This window comes from Chelon labrosus (genome assembly GCF_963514085.1).
Source record: "Chelon labrosus genome assembly, chromosome: 9".
NCBI classification, from domain to species: Eukaryota; Metazoa; Chordata; class Actinopteri; order Mugiliformes; family Mugilidae; genus Chelon; species Chelon labrosus.
The window spans coordinates 12,278,062-12,300,934 of NC_140359.1; the positions used below are offsets into that span (position 1 = coordinate 12,278,062).

The 22,873-nt window shown below is 41.7% G+C and overlaps 3 protein-coding genes across 3 annotated transcripts in view; 2 read left to right on the top strand and 1 right to left on the bottom strand.

Annotated features, from left to right (window-relative positions):
- Positions 1 to 1,378: 1,378 nt before the first annotated feature.
- LOC311493656 (intraflagellar transport protein 25 homolog) lies at positions 1,379 to 2,517 on the bottom strand. Its single transcript, XM_084552395.1, has 2 exons — positions 2,358 to 2,517; positions 1,379 to 2,216 (listed from the first exon to the last, which is right to left on the bottom strand). Exons 1-2 carry the CDS (start codon positions 2,447 to 2,449, stop codon positions 2,099 to 2,101), a joined length of 210 nt encoding a protein of 69 aa, XP_084408521.1. The 5' UTR covers positions 2,450 to 2,517; the 3' UTR covers positions 1,379 to 2,098.
- Positions 2,518 to 2,605: 88 nt separating this feature from the next.
- Positions 2,606 to 6,360, top strand: smn1 (survival of motor neuron 1, telomeric). The gene is made up of 8 exons (XM_084550618.1): positions 2,606 to 2,735; positions 3,124 to 3,195; positions 3,284 to 3,403; positions 3,594 to 3,785; positions 4,663 to 4,842; positions 5,470 to 5,544; positions 5,782 to 5,889; positions 6,148 to 6,360. Exons 1-8 carry the CDS (start codon positions 2,688 to 2,690, stop codon positions 6,202 to 6,204), a joined length of 852 nt encoding a protein of 283 aa, XP_084406744.1. The 5' UTR covers positions 2,606 to 2,687; the 3' UTR covers positions 6,205 to 6,360.
- A 4,064-nt stretch (positions 6,361 to 10,424) lies between these two features.
- rtkna (rhotekin a) overlaps positions 10,425 to 22,873 on the top strand; it is a 49,682-nt gene continuing 37,233 nt past the window's right edge. The window contains exon 1 of the mRNA XM_084552036.1: positions 10,425 to 10,997. Coding sequence (XP_084408162.1) covers positions 10,887 to 10,997 — 111 coding nt within the window. The 5' untranslated portion in view covers positions 10,425 to 10,886. The remainder of the gene's footprint in view (positions 10,998 to 22,873) is intronic.

Here is a 22,873-nt window from a genome sequence, read left to right on the forward strand (position 1 = left end):
TTCCAGTTTTTTACTGAAAGTGATTCAGTTTAGTGTCTCATTGCACTCTGAAATGAAAGCATAGAACAAATAAGCAATTTGAGTTGAAAAAGAAATCATGGAATCAATTTATAGACCAAAATGTATTCTAAACTAGTGACTCATCAAAGTAGCCACCTTTGGCAGATATAACAGCTGAACACACTCGTGACATTCTTTCTACAATATAAATCAAATATTCTTCAGAAAGTTCTTCCCAAGTCTGTTGCAGAAGTTCCCATAAATGTGTGGCACTTGTAGGTTGCTTGGCTTTCACTCTTCTGTCCAGTTCATCCCAAACCAGCTCGATGGGGTTTAAGTCTGGAGACTGTGCTGGCCTCTCCTGTGTTTTGGGTCATTATCTTGCTGTAGGATGAACCTCTGACCAACTAGGTGCATACCAGAGGGTATTGCATGGCGCTGCAGAATGCTGTGGTAGCCGTTTTGGTTCAGGGTGCCTCTCACTCTGTACAAGTCACCGACCCTGGATCCAGCAAAACAGCCCCAGACCATCATACTTCCTCCTCCATGTTTGACAGTTGATGTCACACACTGTGGAACCATCCTCTCGCCTACTCGACGGCGTACAAAGATCCTGCGTGATGAACCGAAGATTTGAAATTTTGATTCATCAGTCCATAATACCTTCTTCCAGTCTTCAGTAGTCCAATGGTGGTGTTTCATGGCCCAGGCGAGCCTCGTTGTCTTATTTTGACATCTTAGCAATGGCTTTCTTGCTGCAACTCATCCTGTCAAACCTGCAGCTCGAAGTCTTCTCTTCACAGTTGAAACTGAGACTTGCTTACTATGACCACTATTAAGCTGTGCTTGAAGCTGTTGTCCTGTGAGCCGCCTATCACGCAAGCTGTTAACTCTCAGAAACTTGTCCTCTGATTCGGTTGTGGCTTTGGGTCTGCCAGACCTCTTCCTGTCAGAGTTTCCCCCTAGTTTCTGAGTGCCTTTTGATGGTGAAGAAAACTGTACTCACTGACACCTTGACTTTCTTTGCAATTTCCCTGTAGGAAAGACCTACATTTTTAACTGTTATGATGGTCTGTCTCTCTTCCATTGTTAATTGCCTTTTTCATTTTTGTAGCAACACACTACTTTCTGAGGTACAGTACTGTTCACATGATGCTCATGAGGGTCTGGTACCACAGTGTGTTCCAACACTGCTTTTATGCAGACAGAGGGGGTTGTAAGTAATGAGGAAAAGTTTGAACACCTGTAGGAATTAGTAGCACCAGCTTTCACGGCTGATTCAAGACTGTGTCTAATGGGGAGAATGGCAAAGTAACACCACCACCCTCTAACGTTTAGCCGACACAGGAGTGGTGCAACACTGTTCCTCTGTGCAGTGCACAGCCAGGGTCTACATTGAAGAGTCATCAGAAGGAAACACGACAAACAACCTCATCACAAAAAGTCAGTGCCTGAAGTGTGCAAAGCAACATCTGGATAATTCAGAGTAATTTGGAAACAAGTGCTCTGGACAGATGACGTTAAAATTGAGCTCTCTGGTAACAATCAGCAAAGGTATGTTATAGGAGAAAAACAGAAGCTGCATTTGATGAAAAGAACACCTTGCCATCTGTTAAGCACTGGGGCAGAAATATTATGCTTTAGTTTTGTGTTAGAGGCAGTAGCATATGAAACATTACATAGATTAAGGAAAGAATAAATTTCTGTAAATCTCAGCCAAGCCCGTATGCAAATGTCATATAGTTAACCAAGAAAGCAAAATTGCAACGAGGCTGGGTGTTAAAGAGGACCATGGTCCAAAGCATATGGTAAAATCCACTATGAGCTACTTCCATGAACACATGCTGAAGCTTTGGGCATGTCCTCTCAGCCCCCTGATATGAAAAACATTGAAAATCTGTTTGGATGGTATAGGCCTATGCTATGACAGCCTAAAATATCTCAGAACTTATCTGTGATTCAAAGTAGGAGAAAATTAATTAGCATTTACAAATTGCCATGTTTGTTTGTTTGTTTGTTTGATACCAGGGCTGCGTTTACTTCGTTTTTAAAAACGGTGGCATTGCCTAACCTTCGTTCATTTGTATTACATCACCCCTCACTCTGTACCATTGTAGCTGTCCACCGTCACAGCAGCAATATTCGGGGCTTCAGCAAAGCGAATGATGAATTCTTGAGGAAACATCCCGGTGGATATCCAAAACGTTTTAGGATTCCTGTGTGAAAGAGACAAACAGATATCAACTTTTAACACCAGTACAATGCATTAGGGTTTCGGTTTTAGACGTAACTATGAAATTAACACGCACTATAAAGTTCTGTCGACAAGCCATCGTTTCAGAATCATCAACACTCACCCGTCAATGATGTTTTCTGGTGGATGATTCTCGTCGCTAGACGCAGCGAGAACAACTTTTGCACCCAAAGAGCTTAAAGAGGATTCAATCATAATGAGCAAGTCAAACAGCAAAGATTGTTGTGTCCGATGTTGTCTGGTTTAAGATAATAAAAACAGTTTCGACAACAATCCACAGCCGCTCAATTTTTTTTTTGCTAACTGTTGTCGTTGCCACGCCAACCACTGGGTCGCAAGATATATACGTCACGACGTCTCCATTTCCGACTCACGCTGCTAGTTGGTTGTTTGGGAATTAGCACTTAGCATTGAATTTAACCCGCATACTCCCATGGCGAATGGATGCAAAGACGTGTTATTCACACGCGGAACTGGACAGGCGAGTTATAATGCACTACCGAGCATAAAATGACAACAAACATGAAGCGTTTAAGCGCGCTGTTGATTTGTTTAAGATTGTGAGCTAGGAAGCTAAGCTACAAACCAACGTTGAGTTCGGCTAAGTTGAGTAACAAAGAGGTCAGAAACACATTTAACCAAAAAAGCATACTGTTCCTATTTTTTAATTTAGATGTTCTGACTTACTGTAGTTAATTATTCCAGTAATCACAGTTTTACGGTAATAATTGCGTTTAGAATTAACAGCACATGCACAGACACGTTTGACTTGATGTAGCATCCTTATAATGTCCACTGCTTGCCTGTCTCTTTTGCATTGAATCGCTTCAAAACTATTGCAAAAATATATTTGTGGGTATCTTTTCTAGAGTGACGATTCGGATATATGGGATGACACGGCACTGATAAAAGCATATGACAAGGCAGTGGCATCATTCAAGGTAAAGGCGATGCTTTGTTCTGCATGGCTTGCAAGCAAAATGTTAAACGCCTTCCATCTAAAGAGTCTCTGCTTGCTTTGTGTAATAGACTGCTCTTAAAGGTGAAGATGAGCCGCAAGACTCCAAGAAAAACCAACCAGGAAAGAAACGCAAGAACAACAAAAGAAACGAGAGCAGGAAAAGAACCAATGCACCACCGGATAAAGAGGTACAGAACTGGAGTTAAAACAATGAAGATACATTAACGAGAAAGGGATGTATACTTAAACCAGGCTTTGAAATGTAAATTCGTTTTTTTTTTTTTTTTATCTTGGTTGGTTATGCTGGATTTAGTTTATATCATACCAGGAGACAATCAACACAGCATGATGACACTAAAGGTTTAAGTTGTGTCACAGTGGCAGGTTGGGGACTCGTGTGTTGCTTACTGGTCAGAGGATGGGCAACTCTATGCAGCAACCATCTCCTCCATAGACGAAAAGAGGGGCACATGTATAGTAGTTTATACGGACTATGGCAACGAGGAGGAACAGAACCTTGAAGACCTGCTTTCAGAAGTTTCTGAGGGTGACGAAGAATTAAATACCAAGGTAAAGTAGTCCATATAAAGTAGTAATATTAGTGTTTTACTATGATCTGTCTAATTCGTACAGGTTTGCCTGTTTGTTGATTTTTATTGCATCTCTTGAGTCTTTTTTTTTTGTTTTGTTGGTGGTGTGTTTATGTAATTATCTGATGCTGAATTTAGAAAATGCAATGTCCAAATAGCAACTGAAATTTCTTCAAAAGTCTGAGTTTGCAGTCAGGATCAAAGAAGGAGGCTCTCTCTCCATTTACATTTATACACTGATAAAACCTGTTCACACATGCCATTTAATTTGTAGATGGATCAGTCAGTTGCAATAGGACGGCTCAAACCTGGTAATATTTCTATAATATTTACTCTCTGGAGAAAGGCAGTATTACTCCCTCATACCGTTTGCACAAAATTATGTCTTTCATTCTGCAAATATGCACACAATGAATGTGAAATGAGAAAAGTGAACAGCATGTGTGTAAAACAAGATTAAATAATGGCCAACTTACCATAGACATACTTCTTTTCCCCCCAAATTTTACTTTTTACCTTGAATGTAGAAAGGTTATTGGCAGGTGAGGTCAGTTGATACAAGGTCAAATGAATGTCATTTCTAGAGCTTAATCTTTATCAAATATCGGCACCTGGAATAGAAAATAACCCACAATCTAATCAGTTTTAGGATAAAGTTATAATCAGTAAAGCATTTGCATCTTGCTTGGGATTTAAGTCACTTTGGCTATGGATAATTTAGTTTCTTTTAGCTCTTGCCTGTATCTTTTTCCTTGCTTCCAAAAACAAATGAGATATTTCAGGTTGTTTTCTATGTTCAGTCACTGAGGTATAAACAAGAAATCAAGATCAATTCATTGTGTTTCTAAAATCTATAGGTAAATGAGGCTGAGTCATCAACAGAGGAGAGCGACAGGTCCAATACACCAAACCAGCACAAACCACAGCCGCACAGTAAAGCCCAAAAGTCCAAGGCTCACAAAGAACCTCCTCCTATGTGGGCTCCTGGTTTCCCCGGGTTTCCCCCAGGCCCACCTCCCATGTATGCTTTCAAACAGGTAAGAAGAAATACTTCTAGAGGACTCATTTCTTCATTAGTCCTCTAACAAAACAAACCTGTGAGTGTTTTTATACATTTTATTGCTTTTTGACGGGTATTAAACCACTTCTGTGAAAGATTGTCTCTTTGCTGCAGTTAGTAACCATAAAATGTTTACTGTGTTGACTGTAAAATGGAATCTAAACAACAACCTCTCATAGTTTGCAGCAGAGGTATTGGATTGCAATAAATTTAACCAACATCTGTCTTTATAAGTCTTCCCACTGTATTTCTGTAACTCTGCATAAAGCTATAAAAATAACAATTGCAATTGTTGCACACCTTTTTCATTGCAGACATGTTTTTCGCAGCAGTCAACGCGCAGGTTGAATTAATAACATTAATGATGGCTCAGTTCCCTTTAGTGTTCCAGTAAACAATGACAGTGAATCAGCGCACACAACAGCAGGACCTGTGACTGAAATTTAGCCATCATTAATACTCCTGTGTATTTACTGCTATGACGTATCAATATGCCTGTTGTGAAAGGGGTCTGTCATCTACTCTGTGTACTATTTAGCAATACCAAAATAAAAGTGTGTTGTTCAACTGCTTTTTTCCCCCTGTCATTTGTATTTCCTATCAGGGTGGGAGCAGGCGTTCTGGTGGTCATGCACCTGTCCACCCTCCATGGCCTCCTATGATGCCTTTTGGTCCTCCAGTGAGTTGGAATAAACTTTATCTTTTAAGCTAATGAGATGATGCAAAAGCAAGAACAGACAGTGATTTCATTTCGGCGATTGGTGCTGCAGTCTACCTTTTTAGAAAGCTCACATTTAGTTACCAGGCTGGTAAATTGAGAAACGGCTGTGGATATAGCATGTCAGTGATTGACAGCAAAAATCATCAGCTTTAAGAATCTGCAACCTGATCACACTCGCTCTGCTCTCTGCCTCAGATGATCCCTCCACCTCCACCGATGAGCCCTGACATGGCAGATGACGAAGCCTTAAGCAGTATGCTCATCTCCTGGTACATGAGCGGATATCACACGGGATACTACATGGTATGTGGACGGAGACTAGCCAGCTTCCGGTGTGCTATAAAGGGCCTTTACAGCTTTTATTGACGGGTTCAGACTCATGTATGCTGATGTTTACTGTAGTATTGATGCTTTTTTCCCCTTTAGTAAAGTGGCTCCATGTTTGGTTTAATGCTCCTGAGCTACAACGATTTCTATCAGCTTCACAACTGTATGCAGAAGTCCTTCATTTTTAAAAGGGGAGCCATTTCAACCTAATATTTTTTTATTATATTTTCATAGGGCTTGAAACAAGGACGTAAAGAAGCTGCCAAGTGGACAAAACCGCACCACAAGTGATCACCTGAAGATTTAAGTTTAAATCTGAGCCTCATGTGGATGTCTTTTTGTCTCACATGTGTTTTTGTTGTTTCAAAAGGAACTATTCACTTGACTTCATGAAAGAGAGTTTTATATTCTTTGTAAATAAATTAAATAAAGGCTGTCAGAGCAGAATTGATAACTGGCTTTTGTTTTTACAACTCTAAAAGACATAATGTTTGAAAGTAGATGTGTGTATTTAGAGCTACAACTTTCATTTGACATACTTTTCTCACTTGTTATGCAAATGTATTCAGACTTAAGCTGATTTTAACTGAGATTACTCTTGACAAGCTCAATGATATGCAGTTGTAATGGCAAATATTGTCCAGCAGAAGTCAGACTAGTGTAATGTATTTACATTATAGGAATATGCAGCAAGAATACATACTGGATTTGGATTTGAACCTGTACAAAATCAGTCCCATATAGGGGAGCAGTCTCCACTAATATTAGTGTATGTACTGTACACTTGTATCTCCTGGCATTCTAAAAGTCTGATTGCAACCCACACTTGAGCCTGTTTGATCCCTCTGGCGCTTTCCACACAGTTAATTCAGAGAATTGTTCCGGTATATGCCTAGCATTCAAGCTCCCTGTTTTCCCTGAGGTGTTCTCTCATCCTCCACCCAATATAGAATCGCATCCATCATAATGTTTTTCAACTCACATCAGATGGCTGCATACTTCAGGGTAATAGTAGGCACGGTTTCAGCCACAGACAGTATGACACATCGAGCCAACTGTGCAGATAAAGATTGATTCTTAAGCAAAATCCTTGAGACATTGCAATCATTAAAAACTATTTTTTCCTTAATGGCTTTTACACCTGACAAATTCAACCTTCAAAACAAACTCTCAATGTCACTGAAAGGGCTTTAGGAGTTCAAAAAGAGTATGGAGATTTTTTTTTTTTTTTTTGGAAAAGGTTTCATTACTTCATATGGCTGTGGTCTACTTCTTACTTGGCTCTAATATATTGTACAATATGTTTGGACAGTTCACCATGCACTATTCCCTCTTGTTCACAAAACTGATGCTGGAATATTTGAGGTTTAATAATGCAAGAACGGAGGAGGAAGTAGGGCAGTGGTTGCAGATACTGTATGCAAGAGTAAATTTAGAATATAGAAAACCACATGTAATTACAGTGGGAACAGTCACAATCATTCTGCTGAGCCCATAGAGCTTTCATTCCATGAAAAGACGCCAAACAGATTTCCCGTATTTCCTACACTGGTGATTTGCTGCCTGCTTACACCCACTCATCTTGTTCTAAACTGCTGGGCAATTGATCATATCATATATAGTGTCTGTGTATGTGTCTGTGTGAGTGAGAGAGAAAGAAACAGAATAAGATTTTATGGTAGGACGGAACAGCAGGATTGTCTCCTGTTTTGCCATGTGATCTCCCTCCAGCTGCTCCATGGCCATTGCTTTCTGAGTGAAGAGCGGCCCCTTTGTTTGTGTACTGACTGTGGTCGGCATTTTATAGCCCACTGTGACTGCCAGTGTTTACTGCTGTATTTCATTCTCAGTGTAGCAGTCACTTTTGTTTTTTGCTGTTTTGTGTGCATGCGTGTGTGGGCAAAAGAGAGAAAATGGGAGAAGAAAGAGGGACGGTAACAGGAGAAAATGTAGTTTGTGGGATTTACAAATAGAATATGCACTATAAACGAGGGGTGATAAACCAAACCTATCTTTTCCCCGCAGATGGGTTTAAAATCTGCCACGGCAAAGCCTGCACATAAGCGCATTGCTTGCCTGACTCTGCAGCAAACTGAGCTGCCCGAAGGGCTCAATGGAGCCCAGTGAGGAGTTAAAAGGGGGTCAGATCCTGCTTGGGAAAGCACTGCTACCCTCTGCGACTGTCTACCCCCTATTGACCAGAGCGGCATGAGGCGTGTAAACATAATCTGCATTTCACATAGACCCTTCTAGGAAACAGACAGACATCCAAGTGAGATCACATTGCTGCATGAGTTACAGCGCCTGTAGCTATTTACTCAAGCTCCTAACATCAACAAACATCCTGCTTTTAAATAAGAGACTTGGGGGGATATTAGAGAAACAGGGGATGCAAAAGCCCCTTTCGCAAGCCCCCTTCTTTTTTTTTCTTCAGCGACAGAGCGCCAAACATTCACTGCAGTCACTATTACATGTTGAGAATTGTGAAACACCATTATCCCCAGCTGAGGAGCGTAGGCTAAGTGTTTGTTGAAACAAGAAAACATAAATTTGGACTATTAAGCGTAATTGCTAAGAGTTTGGCTTGCACTAAACCACTGATTTAAAGTGCATTTGAATCTTGTTTCACACAGTAAGCACAGAGCACCAACCTGTTGACAAATCCGTTTGAAACACGGCATTTGAAATGACATGGGAGGCAAACAAGTGTCTGCAAACAGATGCTAAGTTAAGATTTTATGATTGGCCGACAAGACAATAGACTGCAGTATCAAGGCTGTTTATGATTCAGACAAAACCAAACAAAGAACCATTTATACCACAATGGCATGACTGTGGATGTGTGTGAGTTAACTACTGACTTGATATTCGAGCAACTGTGTCGTAGATAGTAGGAAAGTCACATTGGAAAAAAGGTTTGCACTTATGTAGACCTTGATGTAGCAGTTATTCCAGTTCACTGATTTCCAGCTTTAATAAGTTAAAAAGCTTTTATTCGTGGCTTTCTCTGAATTTTCTTTCACTTTTGGAAGGTTTCTGGTTATACAATAGGTTGGGTTTAAAAAGAATGTGAATCTAATATATAGACAACTGAATAAAAACCAGACCTTTTGTTATAAAATATTTGCTATATAAAAACTAAATTGTTCAAGGAGTCTGAGAAAAGAGGAGCACAGAAGAGTTCTGATTTCCCTGCATCTCAGACAAGAGTGTATCAAGTAGTACAGTTGTGAGAATTGGCTACAGCCAAGGGTGAAAAGTCTTCTCGCCTGTACTAAGCAGTGTTGTTATATCACCCTCTGTCTCTCTCTTTGTGGATGTGACCTCTGTGTCAGTGAGAATGATCTTCCATCGCCTCCTGACCTTTACGAATTCCACTCACAGCAGGTCCAGAAAAGTCCCGGTGCCGCTGCAGATTATGGTCCGCATTCCTGTTAGATCTTCATGCTCTGTTGCAGATGCTCATAAATAAAATGCAGATGCTCATAAATAAGACAATGAAAGTAAAGCCTGTGCCCCCGTCTTTACAGCGATTTATACTGGCTGCACTGGAGCACAGGGAAATGGGAATTCTCTGAGGCCAAAGAAGGGCAAGTACTTTATGTATTAAATATACTGTATATATTATTTTTTGGTAAAAAAGAAAAGTAAAAACCACAAAAAAACTTCTGGTATCCTGCATATGAGGGGCTCAACAGACCAGCTAGTGGACCAGTCGATTAAACTCACAGAACTTAAGCTTTGCTATAATGACATAGATAGATAGATAGATAGATAGATAGATAGATAGATAGATAGATAGATTTGAATATGTGAGTCAAATATGAAACTGAAATATGAAATCTGTCAGTAAATGCACAGATTTATTGAGATACACACATACACCGATCAACCACAACATTAAAACCTCTGACAGGAGAAGTAAATAACAGAGAGCATCTTGTGACAATACAATGTTCTGCTGGTAAACGTTTGAACCTGGCATTCATGTGGATGTTACTTAGACATGTACCACCCACCTATGACTCTCCCCAGCAGGATGCAGCCTGACACAGGCACACATGCAGAAACGGTTTAGGAACAACTCAAAAAACATGAAAAACAGCGCAAGGTGTTGACCTGGCCTCCAAATTCACTAGATCCCAAACTGATCAAGTATCTGTGGGATGCACTGGAACAAGCCTGATTGACAGAGTCCCCTCCCCTCAACCCATAGGACCCAAAGACCCCCACTAACAACATTGTGTTGCCAGACACCACAGGACACCGTCAGAAGGCCCATGTCAGTATTAGGCAGGTGATCATAATGTTATGCCCGATGTACATATCAATGGAAACAAATCCCAAAATATATAGGCTACTTTCAAATTCAGACAAAACTATTCAGAAGACTAGTTTCACTCAGTTTCTTTTAAATGAAGGCAGCTGGCTTATTCTGTAAAACTGTCCTGAAGCCAGATGTGCACATTTAGTCATTGAGCTTCATTCACGCCTTCAGCTTGACATGCATAAACAGGCCATTTGAGCTATTGCAAAGTAAATCTGTGCCATTCATCACCAGTAGAGGTCTCCTGATACAGGACAGGGTAAAGTTAGGTCTCAGCTGTAGCCAACCACATGGGGTGTCACCGTGTCACTGTTGGACGCACACTGGGCCGTGTTTGGGGAAAAAAAAAAAACTCCCCGAAAACTCTCAGCTGTGAAGGAGGAATCGTCTTTTCCCTGCGAGTGGATTTGCTTCAGTCTCCCACATCAGAGGGGAACGCCGGGGTTTCATGCGGAGTTTGCCTTAAAATCTCTTGGGAGTTTTTTTTTTTTTTTGTCGCCGGTGGGGCCGTTTTGTGCCACCTGGATCTGCGCTCGGCTGTTTGGCAGTTTTCGAAGCGGTGCTTCCCTTTACGCTGAATTTAACTTAATCTTATACAGTCTGCGCAGGGCTGGCCCGTCTGTGAAGTTGCCAGAAAGCGGAGACGATGTTTTGCCGAAATCAAACAGCGAGAGCCACCGTTGCCCGCGGCTCTGCCCTTGAAATGGAGATTCGGCGAGGGAAGTTCAGAAAGAGCGTTTTCCTGGACACATCACAGGTAGATTCTGATTGTCCGCCCAGTTATCACTATCGTCCCGACGCGCACACACCAAACAGGGATTCTCTGTTTACAACTTTGACTGATCTCTCTCTCTCTCCTGCTAAACTAACTTATTTGCCTCACTTGTAATCTTGTTCTGAAGGCAGGTTGGTACCCTGCTTTGCTCTGCATGTTATTTTAATTAAACTGCTGCGTTTACGTCCTCAGATTAAGGCTCTTAATTGCTCCATTCCCAAATCACTTAACTCTAAACAAAACATAATAATAATAATTCCACAGAGACGTGATGGTGTCTCTGTGCTTCTCTTTAGTGGGCAACTTAAATGTGCTTATGCTGCTCCCATGTTGTTGCTTTAATAGTCCTCCACGGTTTAGATTATTGTATAGTTTTGTTGTGATGCTGCCACCTTCAGATGCTTACTTGGATACTTTAAGTTTAAGTTTGTTAAGTTTTATTCTCAAGACATTTCAAGCATCCCACGAAATCCACCTTTTTGTAGTAGCTATTCTCCTCTTTAAATGACAGAGCAACGTCTGAGACCCTCTTTAAAGCCCACAGATTTCATCCCGTTGGCTCGCTTGTGTGTCTTTTAACTGCTTCAGTTTTGACTGCATCGTGTGGACAGTCGGCACCAAGGGAATAGTTCAGACTCCATCCACCAAAAGTTGAGATCTAGGTCAGCGCTGCAGTCTGTGTATCCCTCTCAGCTGTTTGTTGGTGGATTAGAGCTGGTGCTCTTCACGCATGTTTTCCTCTTCCTCTCTGCAAAGCTCCCATGTCAACATCTGCTCCACATTAGCCACCGTTTGTCGGCGGAGCAGATAGTCTGAGGAGTGACTTCCAATCCAACCTCTAATTATTTTTACTCACTGGCCCCGCTGTACTACTGTTTTGATGGAAAGTCCTCCTCCTGTCTGTCTGCCTTCTCCTCCTTTCACTTTCTCCTCACTTTGCACATGACTTCTGTTTTGAGAGTGTTGGCACTTGGTTGTTTAGTCAGAAACATGTTTCTCGTTAAAATTAAGTCCACAGATTTGAGATGTACACCCCGGCAAGTGATTTAGTTTTACCAGACAGAAGTGAGAAAGAGGGATGTGTGGAAGAGAATGTGAGGGCGAGACTCAATTGAAAGTGGATACTTAAGGAATGTTAATGGCGCAATATAGCAAATGGGAAAGGCAGGGTATTGATTCCGTCTCTCCTCCTCTCTCTGGTTCTCTCAAGGTTTTTCACCCAGTCCTTGCGTGCGTGTCCAGGCATACACATTGTCGCCTTATGTCTACCATTTGTTTGTAATTCACGTCACAGGAAAACACAAGCGGCACACTCCACCGTATTGATCTGCAGTCAGAGATATTCTGATGTAGTGTCTAAGCAGCCTGAGTTCATATCTGACGCACAGGCTCTTACAGGCCAGTGACACATCACACTTCCTGGAGGTGCAGTTGTGCTAATGCTGTTAAATCTGTATCAGTACAGTAATCCCAGACAGGTAGGGTGGGGGTGATCTCATGTGTTGTTTTAGGTTTATTTCAGATGGTGTGAGCTGACGATCTCTTGAGAGCTTACAAAGAGCAATTTTCCTCTGAAGTGATAAGAGAGATGAGCAATGCTACGTGGTCTGTTTTTATGGGGGTAGTGCAGGGCTTCAGTATTTATTTTTGCCTGCGGGGTTGAGTGAGTGCTTACGTATTTTTTATGTTGAACTATTCTGTTCAATTTTTTTGTGGAATTAAATCAAAAGAGGCGAAATAATGATAAGAAATGACAGACAAGGGATTTCCCGTACCGTCGCATTCATCTTTACGTCGCACTTCATGGACATTCCACCCCTAACCCAATCACAATCCTTTGTTTGGTCTCTGTATTAGTTATTTATCAAGACTTCCCCTCCATTCACAGCGACAACAATCATCACTTCCTTAACTCTGTAATCTGCTCTCTGCTGGTTCTCATACAAGATTCATTTGTGTCTCTGCCTTTGTTGCCAATGCTAATGATCCTCTTTCAGGGAGTGGGACTTTGCATTGGCTCTGTGTGCTAGGGCTCGCTCAGTGCCACAGTGGAACCTGCCTGTGGCATTTCAATGAAGCAGTGTGAAAGCAGCCTGTTTTCACCGTGCCAGGGAATATCACGTTTGTATGTTTGTGCCAACATTTGAGCCTCTTATGTAAATGTATATGGGAATGCACCTTGTCCAGAATTTCTCTCGGTCATTGACTGATGTTTTCTTCCTACATTCCCAGGTTATCAAATTTGTCAATTTATTTAAATAGGTTAATTGTTTTGTTGCTATGGTGCCTTGAGTCAAATAAAGCCAATAGTAGGATTTTGTGAAGCCAAACTATTGCTAATATTATTCCAGACATTGCAGTGTAGGCTTTGGGGAACTCCTGTGAACTCAGCTATGTAAATAAAAGATTTTTTTTTTTTTAAAAATACTGGCAGACATCCAGTCCGACATTTAGACAAATCCACAGCAAGTTTTTGTTTCCATGTTAATGTAATTCCAGTGTCTCTACATTATCAAAAAAAAAAAAAAAAAGCACACCTTGACAGTCTGTCTCGCTGTACTTTCACTTTCTATCCTCTGAGGTCCAGTGCTGAATCATTCTGCTGTGTGTGTGTATCACAAATTGACAGGGTAATATGGTCAGGGAATGGAAGAATGAGAGACTGCGCAAGCGATTACATGCTCATACAGCAATTGTGCAGATATCCATTCTGCAGTCTCCTTGTCGATCCTTTTTCCTGCTGCGCTCAGTGGGAGCAGAGCGCACATCTGCTTTCTACATCCCTCCTATCTGATCCACAAGGCCACCAGTGTGTCTCTGCGCTCCGTGCACGGACTCCGTCCTCAGCAGCTCTGCTGTTTCAGCTGAAGCCACCCAGGCATCCAGTGGGTGCCGGGGATAGTGCCGTTATTATTACGGAGGTTGGGATGGAATGTCCTCTATTTCAATGCTCCAACTTCTTGTTATGTTTAACTCTCAAGGATGGTCCACACTAGTCCACGCCACAGTGGCTACCACCAGCTATACAGGTCCAGGAAGTGGTTAGGTGTGTGAGATGACACACCCATCCACCCACACTCTTTCCCAGCCTGCAGTAGTGTATGGCAATGTTGGCTGGTGTGCCATTTGTGTTGAGTAAAAGCTTTAACAGCTTTGGCTTGTGGTGTGGTTTGTCTTTGGTGCCATTCCCCTCTCCACCCTCTGGATCCACGCACTCTAACCAGTAGTATATGATCAGTGTCTCCTATCTCCAGCATATATTTGACCACCCTGAAAAGAAAATGTCTTGAAATCTTGATATTTTGGTAACATAATAAACTGATTTCTGATTTGAAACTGGTTATGTCTGAGAAGTGCTTTAGGAATACTGATTATCTATTATAATATTTGTGTTTGTTTGTTTTCTAGTTTTGCTTTTACATATTTGGAATAGTCTTGCTTGTGGAAATGGATGCATTCTGGTGTTATTTGTTCCAACTTAGAGATTTGAATGCAACCCATATGTTTTGTCCAGATGTGTGGTTCATAGATCACAGAAGCAGCCCTCACACTGTATGTAGCCTCTCGGTGTGGCTTCTTCTGGTTTTTAATGTGGCCCGGCCTGAAACTATGCATTACTTAAACAAAGGGAGAGAGGTCATACAGATGTTGTAAGGACAACACTTCTGCCAGCAAAGACCAAACACCTCAAAGCTCTAACCCACTGAATAAAGACCCGCTTTCAAGTAATGCTTTAACGTCCCCTGAGTCTCTCTGTTCTCATAAAACAAGTGACCAACAATTGGACTGTGGCCCAAAACCAAGAACTGTTGTGGAGCATGAAATGCCAGGGGAAAGGGGCTCAGAGGCCAGAGAGGTCTGAAGAGTGGACGCACTCTACTTTCTCAGTTTCAACAACAAATGCAGTGTCAAAGTTGCCAAGACTGTCCTATACTTAGTTGTGTGTGCACCCTCAGGGCTTTCTTGCATGTTTAACACGGCAGGGGTACAGGGGAAGATGCCAGGGAAACGTTTACCCCTTCTAAGACCCTTCTCCTCAAACAAAGCTCAGCCACTGGAGCTTTCTGCTTGGAGGCTTTCTTGGTATGCTGAGGGATATTTTAACTAGCAAATGTTTAACTTTTCTTATTACGCAGGCTTTGTGCATGATTGCGGAGTTTGGTTCTCACACAGACTACAAATGAAAAATGGTGGTAATCTCAGTTTCTCCATGCCGTGAGTAAAAATTCAACCTGTGTCCTGCTATTGTTCCCACGGTAATAAGTTTAGTGATAGAGAGAACAAAGCTTTATTATTCAAATAAACCATTTTACAAAGATTCTCCCTTCTTCCACCATTGGACTCGTGTAAGTGCATTATTTATAATTTTATTCAACAATGGCATTTTATGTTGCGGTTTAGTATTTAACACAATAGACGTGTTTGTTGTTTGTTGAGGAATTTCATGCAGCAAAAGCATAATGTCCTTATTACAGTGATAATTTATTTTAGACGTATAGTCTATTCCTTCTCACAGTGAGCTATCTGTAGAAACAGCTGACAGTCATCCTGTAGTGGCGATGTGTTCATGTGTTGTTGGTCCTCGAAAGCCCAGAGGGTCTTTGTTATTTTTCTGTTCTGTGAGACTCTACGCGCACGGTATTATTCTCACAGCTACAGGATGTCCTCTTGTGCTGAACATTTGCTAGCCTGCACCACAGACTCAAGGACAGCACTTTAACCTCACAGCCTTATCTTATCTAAGCCTCATTGACCGGGTAAGCTGGACGAACGCTTGGCTTGACTTCATGAATGTAAAATGCGGTCCTTTCTTTTTGCAGTCGCATTCTTCTTTCACTTATTTGCTACTTTGTCACCGTTCTCTAATGCCATTCAGTCGTCTATTTCCAGGTTTGCCGTTGCTGTTTATGGATGCAGAGTAGGCTGTTGGGCATAAGTGTCTTGGAATGTGTCTGTATGTGTGGCAACTGGTGTCAGGGCGCAGTTTAACAGCTGAGGGTCTGTTGCTTATTGTGCAAATCGACCCCACCCAAACACAGACACGTATTCTTGAACATTACAGCATTATACTTCTTCTGAGCAAGGCGCGAAGATTGATAAACGACACGTACAGTGTACAGACACTACAGGAAGTGAGTCACTCCCTACAAGTTCACACATGTCTACATTTACATCCCCATGCATGTGTGCACATTCACAACTGCCACTCCCCACCACCCTCTTCATCCGACCAGCTAATGTTATGAATGAAAGGCGATGTTTTGAACTGGCCATTCGTCATTCAGGAGATCTGAAGTGTCTCATTCTTTGTGGCACATGCATGTACACACACGCAGACAGTGAGTAAGCAGCAGCGTCTCCTTGAGCAAGGTCCGCAGCATATTCTCAGATAGAGACAGGCTTTGTTCACACAGCATGCACCGTCCTGTGCGAGGCTGTCACTGGCAGTGACTTTGTTAACTGACAGGTGGAAAGATTGATGGAGGAAGCATAATGACTGGATACTTTCCCATTCCCCCAGACGGAAAACTTCCTCCATGCGCCATCAAACCTGTCTCATTCAGTTACAACCCTGGTTAGTGAAGTGGATAAAGCGCTTGAATCAGAGGAGCCCAGAACTTGTGCCATGCAAGTCCCTTCTTGTCTCTCTGTTTTACTGAAATACTGGGGGGAAATATTACAATGGGAGGATCTGAGCTCATCTATTGTTATAAACTAAGCTTACAAAACAAAATGTGACAGCAAATTGCTTGACATTTATGAAATGTACTGCCAGTAAGCTTTAGTTCCGTACCTGGTTGTCAGCCCCTGTGCGCTTTTATGTCCTTCCACTGTTCCTTTCTCTGAATCTATCGTCCTCAATTTCTTCTCTTCCCAGGAGAGCTGTATTAAGTGGGCCACCACACTACTTTCAGGCTCAGGGACCAGTTGTAGCAGGAAATAGGTCCTTTTTTTTGTTGTGTACAACAGTGCTAACCCACTTTCCCGATCCAGATTACACAGAGGAAGTACTACTCCTCCTGTCTCTTAGACCAGGGGACCCCAATCTTTTTAATATGGCACACTAGATAATATATATTTATATATGTACATACTGTCCCCCATACACTGAAAGCGGACATGTGCAGAAACCTGGCTTCCCTGAGTGAGAAATTGAGATAACTATCACAAGTGCCACCAGAGGTGAGTTTTTCCTGAAAGTAATCTGTGTAGCGGATCACAAACATAGAGGTTGGTACTGTTACGTGTTTATTATTTAGGGATTTTATGATCTCGTCTTGACCTGGTAGCAAATGATGATGATGAAAACCGGGACCTGGCCACGGCCCAGTAAAGGAGGTCCTTGTTCCTCTCTGTTTATACATCCCACGAGAGACCCTAAACGTAACCTATTCAGCGTGACTCTAACAGGCTTTTAACTTTAACAGAAGCTGACAGTCAAAGGTGTCTAAGACCTCTGCTGCTGTGTTAAACATTGACACACGTACACCCAAATTCCAATGTGTGGTGTCATTTAGAGTCCAGGACACTTTCTCTGTCACAGGGGGCTTAGAAACACACAAGTCTTTGTCTGCATAAGGAGAAATGTCATCCTCCCCTGGTATTGTGTAGGTTAAACAAGAAACACACAAAGCAAGTGCTTCTCAGATTTGCTACATCTTGTATGGCCATGATGTAGATAGGAAAGAAAAAGTCACTTTGCGCTCGTTGTTAGCCTCTAACTTCTTCCAGGGACAAGTCATTAACTTTCAATTCCATTCATTCAATAAGGCTGAAGAATATGGGGCATGTAAGTGTCGGCCCACTGTGCCACACTTTTTCTACTGCTCTCTCTCTCTCCTCGAGTCTCTTCTTTCATTGTTTTTTTTTTTTCTGCACAAAGAGGCTTTTTATCCCTTGCATACATCACATAACCATCTGACTTTATTGTGAAATAGATGGAGTCAGGGCCTCTCTTTCATACAGAGGAATTCACGGTGAAAGGAATCGATACTGAGGAATGTTTAGAGGTGTCTGTGTGTGTGTGTGTGTGTGTGTGTGTGTGTGTGTGTGTGTGTGTGTGTGTGTGTGTGTGTGTGCGCGTGTGTGTGTGCTTACACGTGTCGTACATTCCTATTCCTGCACTGTTTCGGGCTATTGTTTTCATTTTGTGCAGTTTCTCTGAGATACAAAGGGATGAGTTCAAGCTAAGGCACCAGCATGCCCTGTGTGTTTGTGAGCTTTGTGCAATAGCCAACAAACTGTAGATGTTGAGATGATAGATGTAGGTATTTTATTGTTATCTGTAAAAAATAATGCGGTGGCGCATTGAGTTTGAATTCACAAGATTAATGGAGATTTTTTTATTTATTTTTTTTGCGGCACAGTCTGATCTGGAGACCGTTGGTTACAGTGGAGAGGAAAGGGCAAAGGGGCACAAGCGCCAATGATGTTCTCTGTTTTGTTGATGCCGAGCAGGTGTTTGACTTTATGAGAGCAGATGGGTCTATTATGCACGTCTGCCTTCCCTCCGTGCATGCTGCATAGTGCGCTCGTCCCTGCCAGCATGCCCATGTTTTAATGTGTGTGTTTACAGGGCCCAGCAGCAGACGGTGCAGTGTCAGATCTTGTTGAATCGTTGTGATCTTCCTGCCGTCTCAGCACTTATATTCTCAGGTCTGCCGCTAGTTTTCCGATACTGCCTACCTCAAGAAAAGAAAGGGATCAGTCTAGATTGTCTCTCAGGTGGATTTGGGCGCTTAATCGCATACCTCTATGAGCACAGCACAAAACAGGGATGGATACAGTGAAGTATTGGGAATAGGGACTTTGAAATAACGTTCACCTGTTATATCGGGTTCCACAACCTATTTGTCATCTCATGACTGACAGGGTTAAATTCTGTAACTTCTTCCAGGGACAAATCAAGACTCATAATATCAGACTGTATCTTATATGCTGCATTGGCAAGAGGAAATACAATTAAACTGTTGTTTCACAGCATGAAAGCACAGTGGTGTCCTATACATCACGCTGACACACAACCTAATTAGAGCTGAAATCATATTCATTATCAATGGATCAACTAGCCAGAAAATTATTCAATTCCAGCTTCTCAGATGATTTGCTGCTTCTTTTTTTTTTTTTTTTTTTTGGTAAATTGAGTATTTTTGAATGTCATACCGTTGGTTAGGCATGAGAAGGCACTATGAAGAAGTCTCCAGCAATGGAAAAGTTTGGTGAACGTTTTTTACTATTTTCTGACATTTAATAGTTGAATTGACTACTTGATTAACTGGAGGAGAAGTCAAGCAGTTTGTTAAGTAATTTATTTCTTAATCTCAAGACATTGGTGTCATTATGTATGCTGCATGTATATGTGTGTGCGTGTGTGTTCAGACCCTCGCCAGAGAATTCTGCACAGTGCATCTCGCCAGCCAGACTACAAATCTTAGAGATGTCTAAATTATTTGCAGGATTTAATTTTAAGCAAGTATGAAACAATTTCTGTTTTAAAGCCATTAAAGTAACAATTTTAAATTTAATGTAGTTTGTGTATCTAAAAAATGGGGATGATTTAAAACGCAGTGGTCAATTTAAATATCCTATTTAAACAGAACTTTTAAAAAGATTAGCTCACAAAAATTGCACTCCATACCTTGTTCAGCATATTGCCACATTAGGCTTTCCCCCTCCTCTCTCCTTGCTGGCAAAAACGTTAAACCTATAAAGATGTTTTCCCTGTCAGTTTGAGTTGTGGTCCCTCGAATGTCCTCTCTTCACTTGTTTAGGTTCTTACATTGTTTCTGCAGATGTTTAGATTTGAGGTTTATGATGGTACCCAGACGTACAAAAACAGCCTGTTCGTGTGATCTCTAATGAAAACATGTGCTGTAGTCTGGACGAAGTGAGCTCATGGCAAACACAAGTACTGAACTTAATTTATTTTGAGAAGTCTGACTTTTTATATTCGGAACAATGAGTCTTCTTCTCTCTCTTTCTTCGCCCCTCTCATTTCTGTGAAACTCGTCTCAGTCTTGCCTGGTTTTGGTTTGGCATAAACAGAAGCAACATTCTTCTTCAGGATCTTCTGCTTTGAGTTATTTAAGTGCACCAAACTGACACCCATCTCACCTTAATGCGTGATTATTATTTTATTTTATTTTATCTTTCAGTAAGGTACTATACAACTTATTGCGCTGTAAAATTGTGTTACGCGCTGTGGCACATCTTGCTGTTGCTGCTGCTGCCCTGCAGAGGGAGCCGTTGCTCCATTTCATATTCCGCTGCAGCCAAGACGCACCTTTGTCTCCTCTTGTTCACCTTTCCTTCACAGGTTTCATGTCCACAGTATATTCCCCTCATAGTAATCTTAGAACAGCATTCACATTTTTAAATACAAACGAAATGCCTCGGTGTCCTCTTAAATACACACACATCTACTGTGATATTGCTCAGCCTGCACCCCAGAGGGTAGAAATCAATGGAGATGAATTTCCTAATGAGCGGGTTTCTTTTTCACTGAGATGTCCGGTTCTTCTGAGCCAGCGACAAGATGCCGCAGTCCCCTGTGTCCGGTTGAGGTACCGTTCCTGAAAGTCAGCAATGATTCTGGGAAGCAGCCAAACTGCTGAACTGTCTCTAAGTGTGTGTGTGTTTGAGTACTGGAGCCTGTTTTTCCTTCACAATGGGTAACGTTAAGAAATGAGATCTCCTCTCAAACAAAGCACTAAAAACATTCCCTGCTCTGATACTGAGGCAGACTACTCCCACAGATTGTGACTCATCCTTTTCCTTTAGAATGGGATTTCCTGTGAATTAAAATTATCAGTCGCATGATTTGTGACATTTCATCGACTGACTTGTTATTAGGTGTGTCACACTGAAACTGATGCACCAAATAACAAGGCAGGCCGTTGATGAGATTTATGATGTCATTATACCGTCTCTGCGTCTGAGTTATGACTCTGAGGTTGTCAGCGCAGGGTTTTCATGCTCTTTAACTCAGAACTGACCTCCAGGGGGATTTCTCTCGAGAGACGTCTGGTTTCACAGCTCATCACACTCTGCTGTCATCAAGCCGAGCAGATGTGATCCAGTGCCTGCCGTGGCAAAGCCGTGTAATTGAAGTTTTGTGATATTCAAATTTGTCAAATCAGATTTTCTTTTATACAGCACACTAACTTTAAAGCAGTTTGGATTACAACATCTTCTCTCTGTGGCCGTTCAGTCACAAAACATTTTACTGTGTCTTTCAGCTGCGAACCGGTGCACCTTTGTGGCTTTTTAACAAAAGCAGATCTGGTGTTCTGTCAGGTTTTCTTTTCGGGGTGACTTCTTTTCATATTGTCGCGGTGCAACCATCTGTCTGTAGAAATACTGTGTGAAACTGCTCTGTAATAATCCCATTTTATTTTACGTGTTTGCCTTCTGAATGAAACAACAGGGAGGATTGTTTCTTAGCAGACTACAATCAGACCGACAAACCCTCATCATCTGCATTTGTCATATTTTGAGATTATTTTTCAACATAATGGTATGTGTGTTTGTGTCTGAGTTTATGTCTGTTTTTGTCTAGGTGTGTATTTGTGTATGTAAGTGTAGGTTTGTGCATGCGTGTGTGTGTGTGTTTATTTCACGTGAGTGGGAGTCGTGGTGGGGTTCAGTTTTCAGATTGGGTTTAGATGACAGTCAGGGTGCTTTGTTGTGGTTTGGGGCCCGGCTGCCTGTGGCCCCTGTGTGTTTCCCTGCCCTGCTCCGCTGCCACACTGTGCATCTGACTAAAGATAGCTTTAAACCTTCAGCCAAGGCTCTGCTGTTCTGAACATAAAAGGTGGCAACAAGGCAAAAAGAGTGGTAATCAGTGCTGCTTACAAGTTAAAACATAACAGTTGTACATACAGTACATCTACTGATGCCTCTAGACACGTTTTCAGGGATGTTCCTGGAATAATTGGATGTTTTGCTTTATTTTATATCATACGCCCTTCTCCTTCACGTGATCAAGCCAGGAATGTTCACACCCCAAATCTCCTCTTTTGAGCCCCAGCCACTTTGAGGCCCTCTCTGCCGCTTTGGTGGTGCTTTTTAAGTCACCCCTCTTCCTCTCTCACTTGATGCTCAGATTAGTCCTGCATTACTGTCATTCCCATTGATAAAAATACCATTTAATTAATAATTAATTCATTTATTGGCATGTGATTCTGTCATGTGAAAACTTACTGGGATGGTGAAAATGAACTAAGGTGTGAAACTGTTACCTAAGCTATTAGTTTTAAGTGGTTGTAATTGTAATATTACAATTGCAGTCCAACAACTTGGTTCAACACTGACCTTTGCGTCAGTTGTTTCAGACATTACAGGAGTGCTGAATTTTGGTTTTACTAATTTCGCAAAACTCCCGTATTGTTGACATCTTGACAGCAACCAGTCTGACTAGCAGAATGCTTTTGTTTTGGTGTCAGATCACATAATAAGAGATAGAAAAATATGACAGGACTAAACCCGTACAGCTGTAAGGTTTGTGAGACTTTGCTTCGAGCTAAAATTTGAACGTTTGACCTGAAGATGGCTCTGGGCCAAAGGTCAAGGGCTAACCAAGGTTATTAAAATTCATTCCAAGGAGGAAAGTGACAAATGAGCAATCCATCAAGTGGTTATAAACAATCATGAACCTCATGGTGGTTGGTGCTAGGAGGAGTCAGGTTTGCATTCATAGTGTGAATACCTCTGCCGAGTGTTATCTAAATTCATTCTGTTGTTATTTCAGTCTGGACAAAGTAGACCAGCGCAGTGAGGTCACCATGCCTCGAGCCAGAGCTGCTAAAAATAGAGCTATAACAAACTCAAATCATCATTTCATCATCTTAAATTATGAG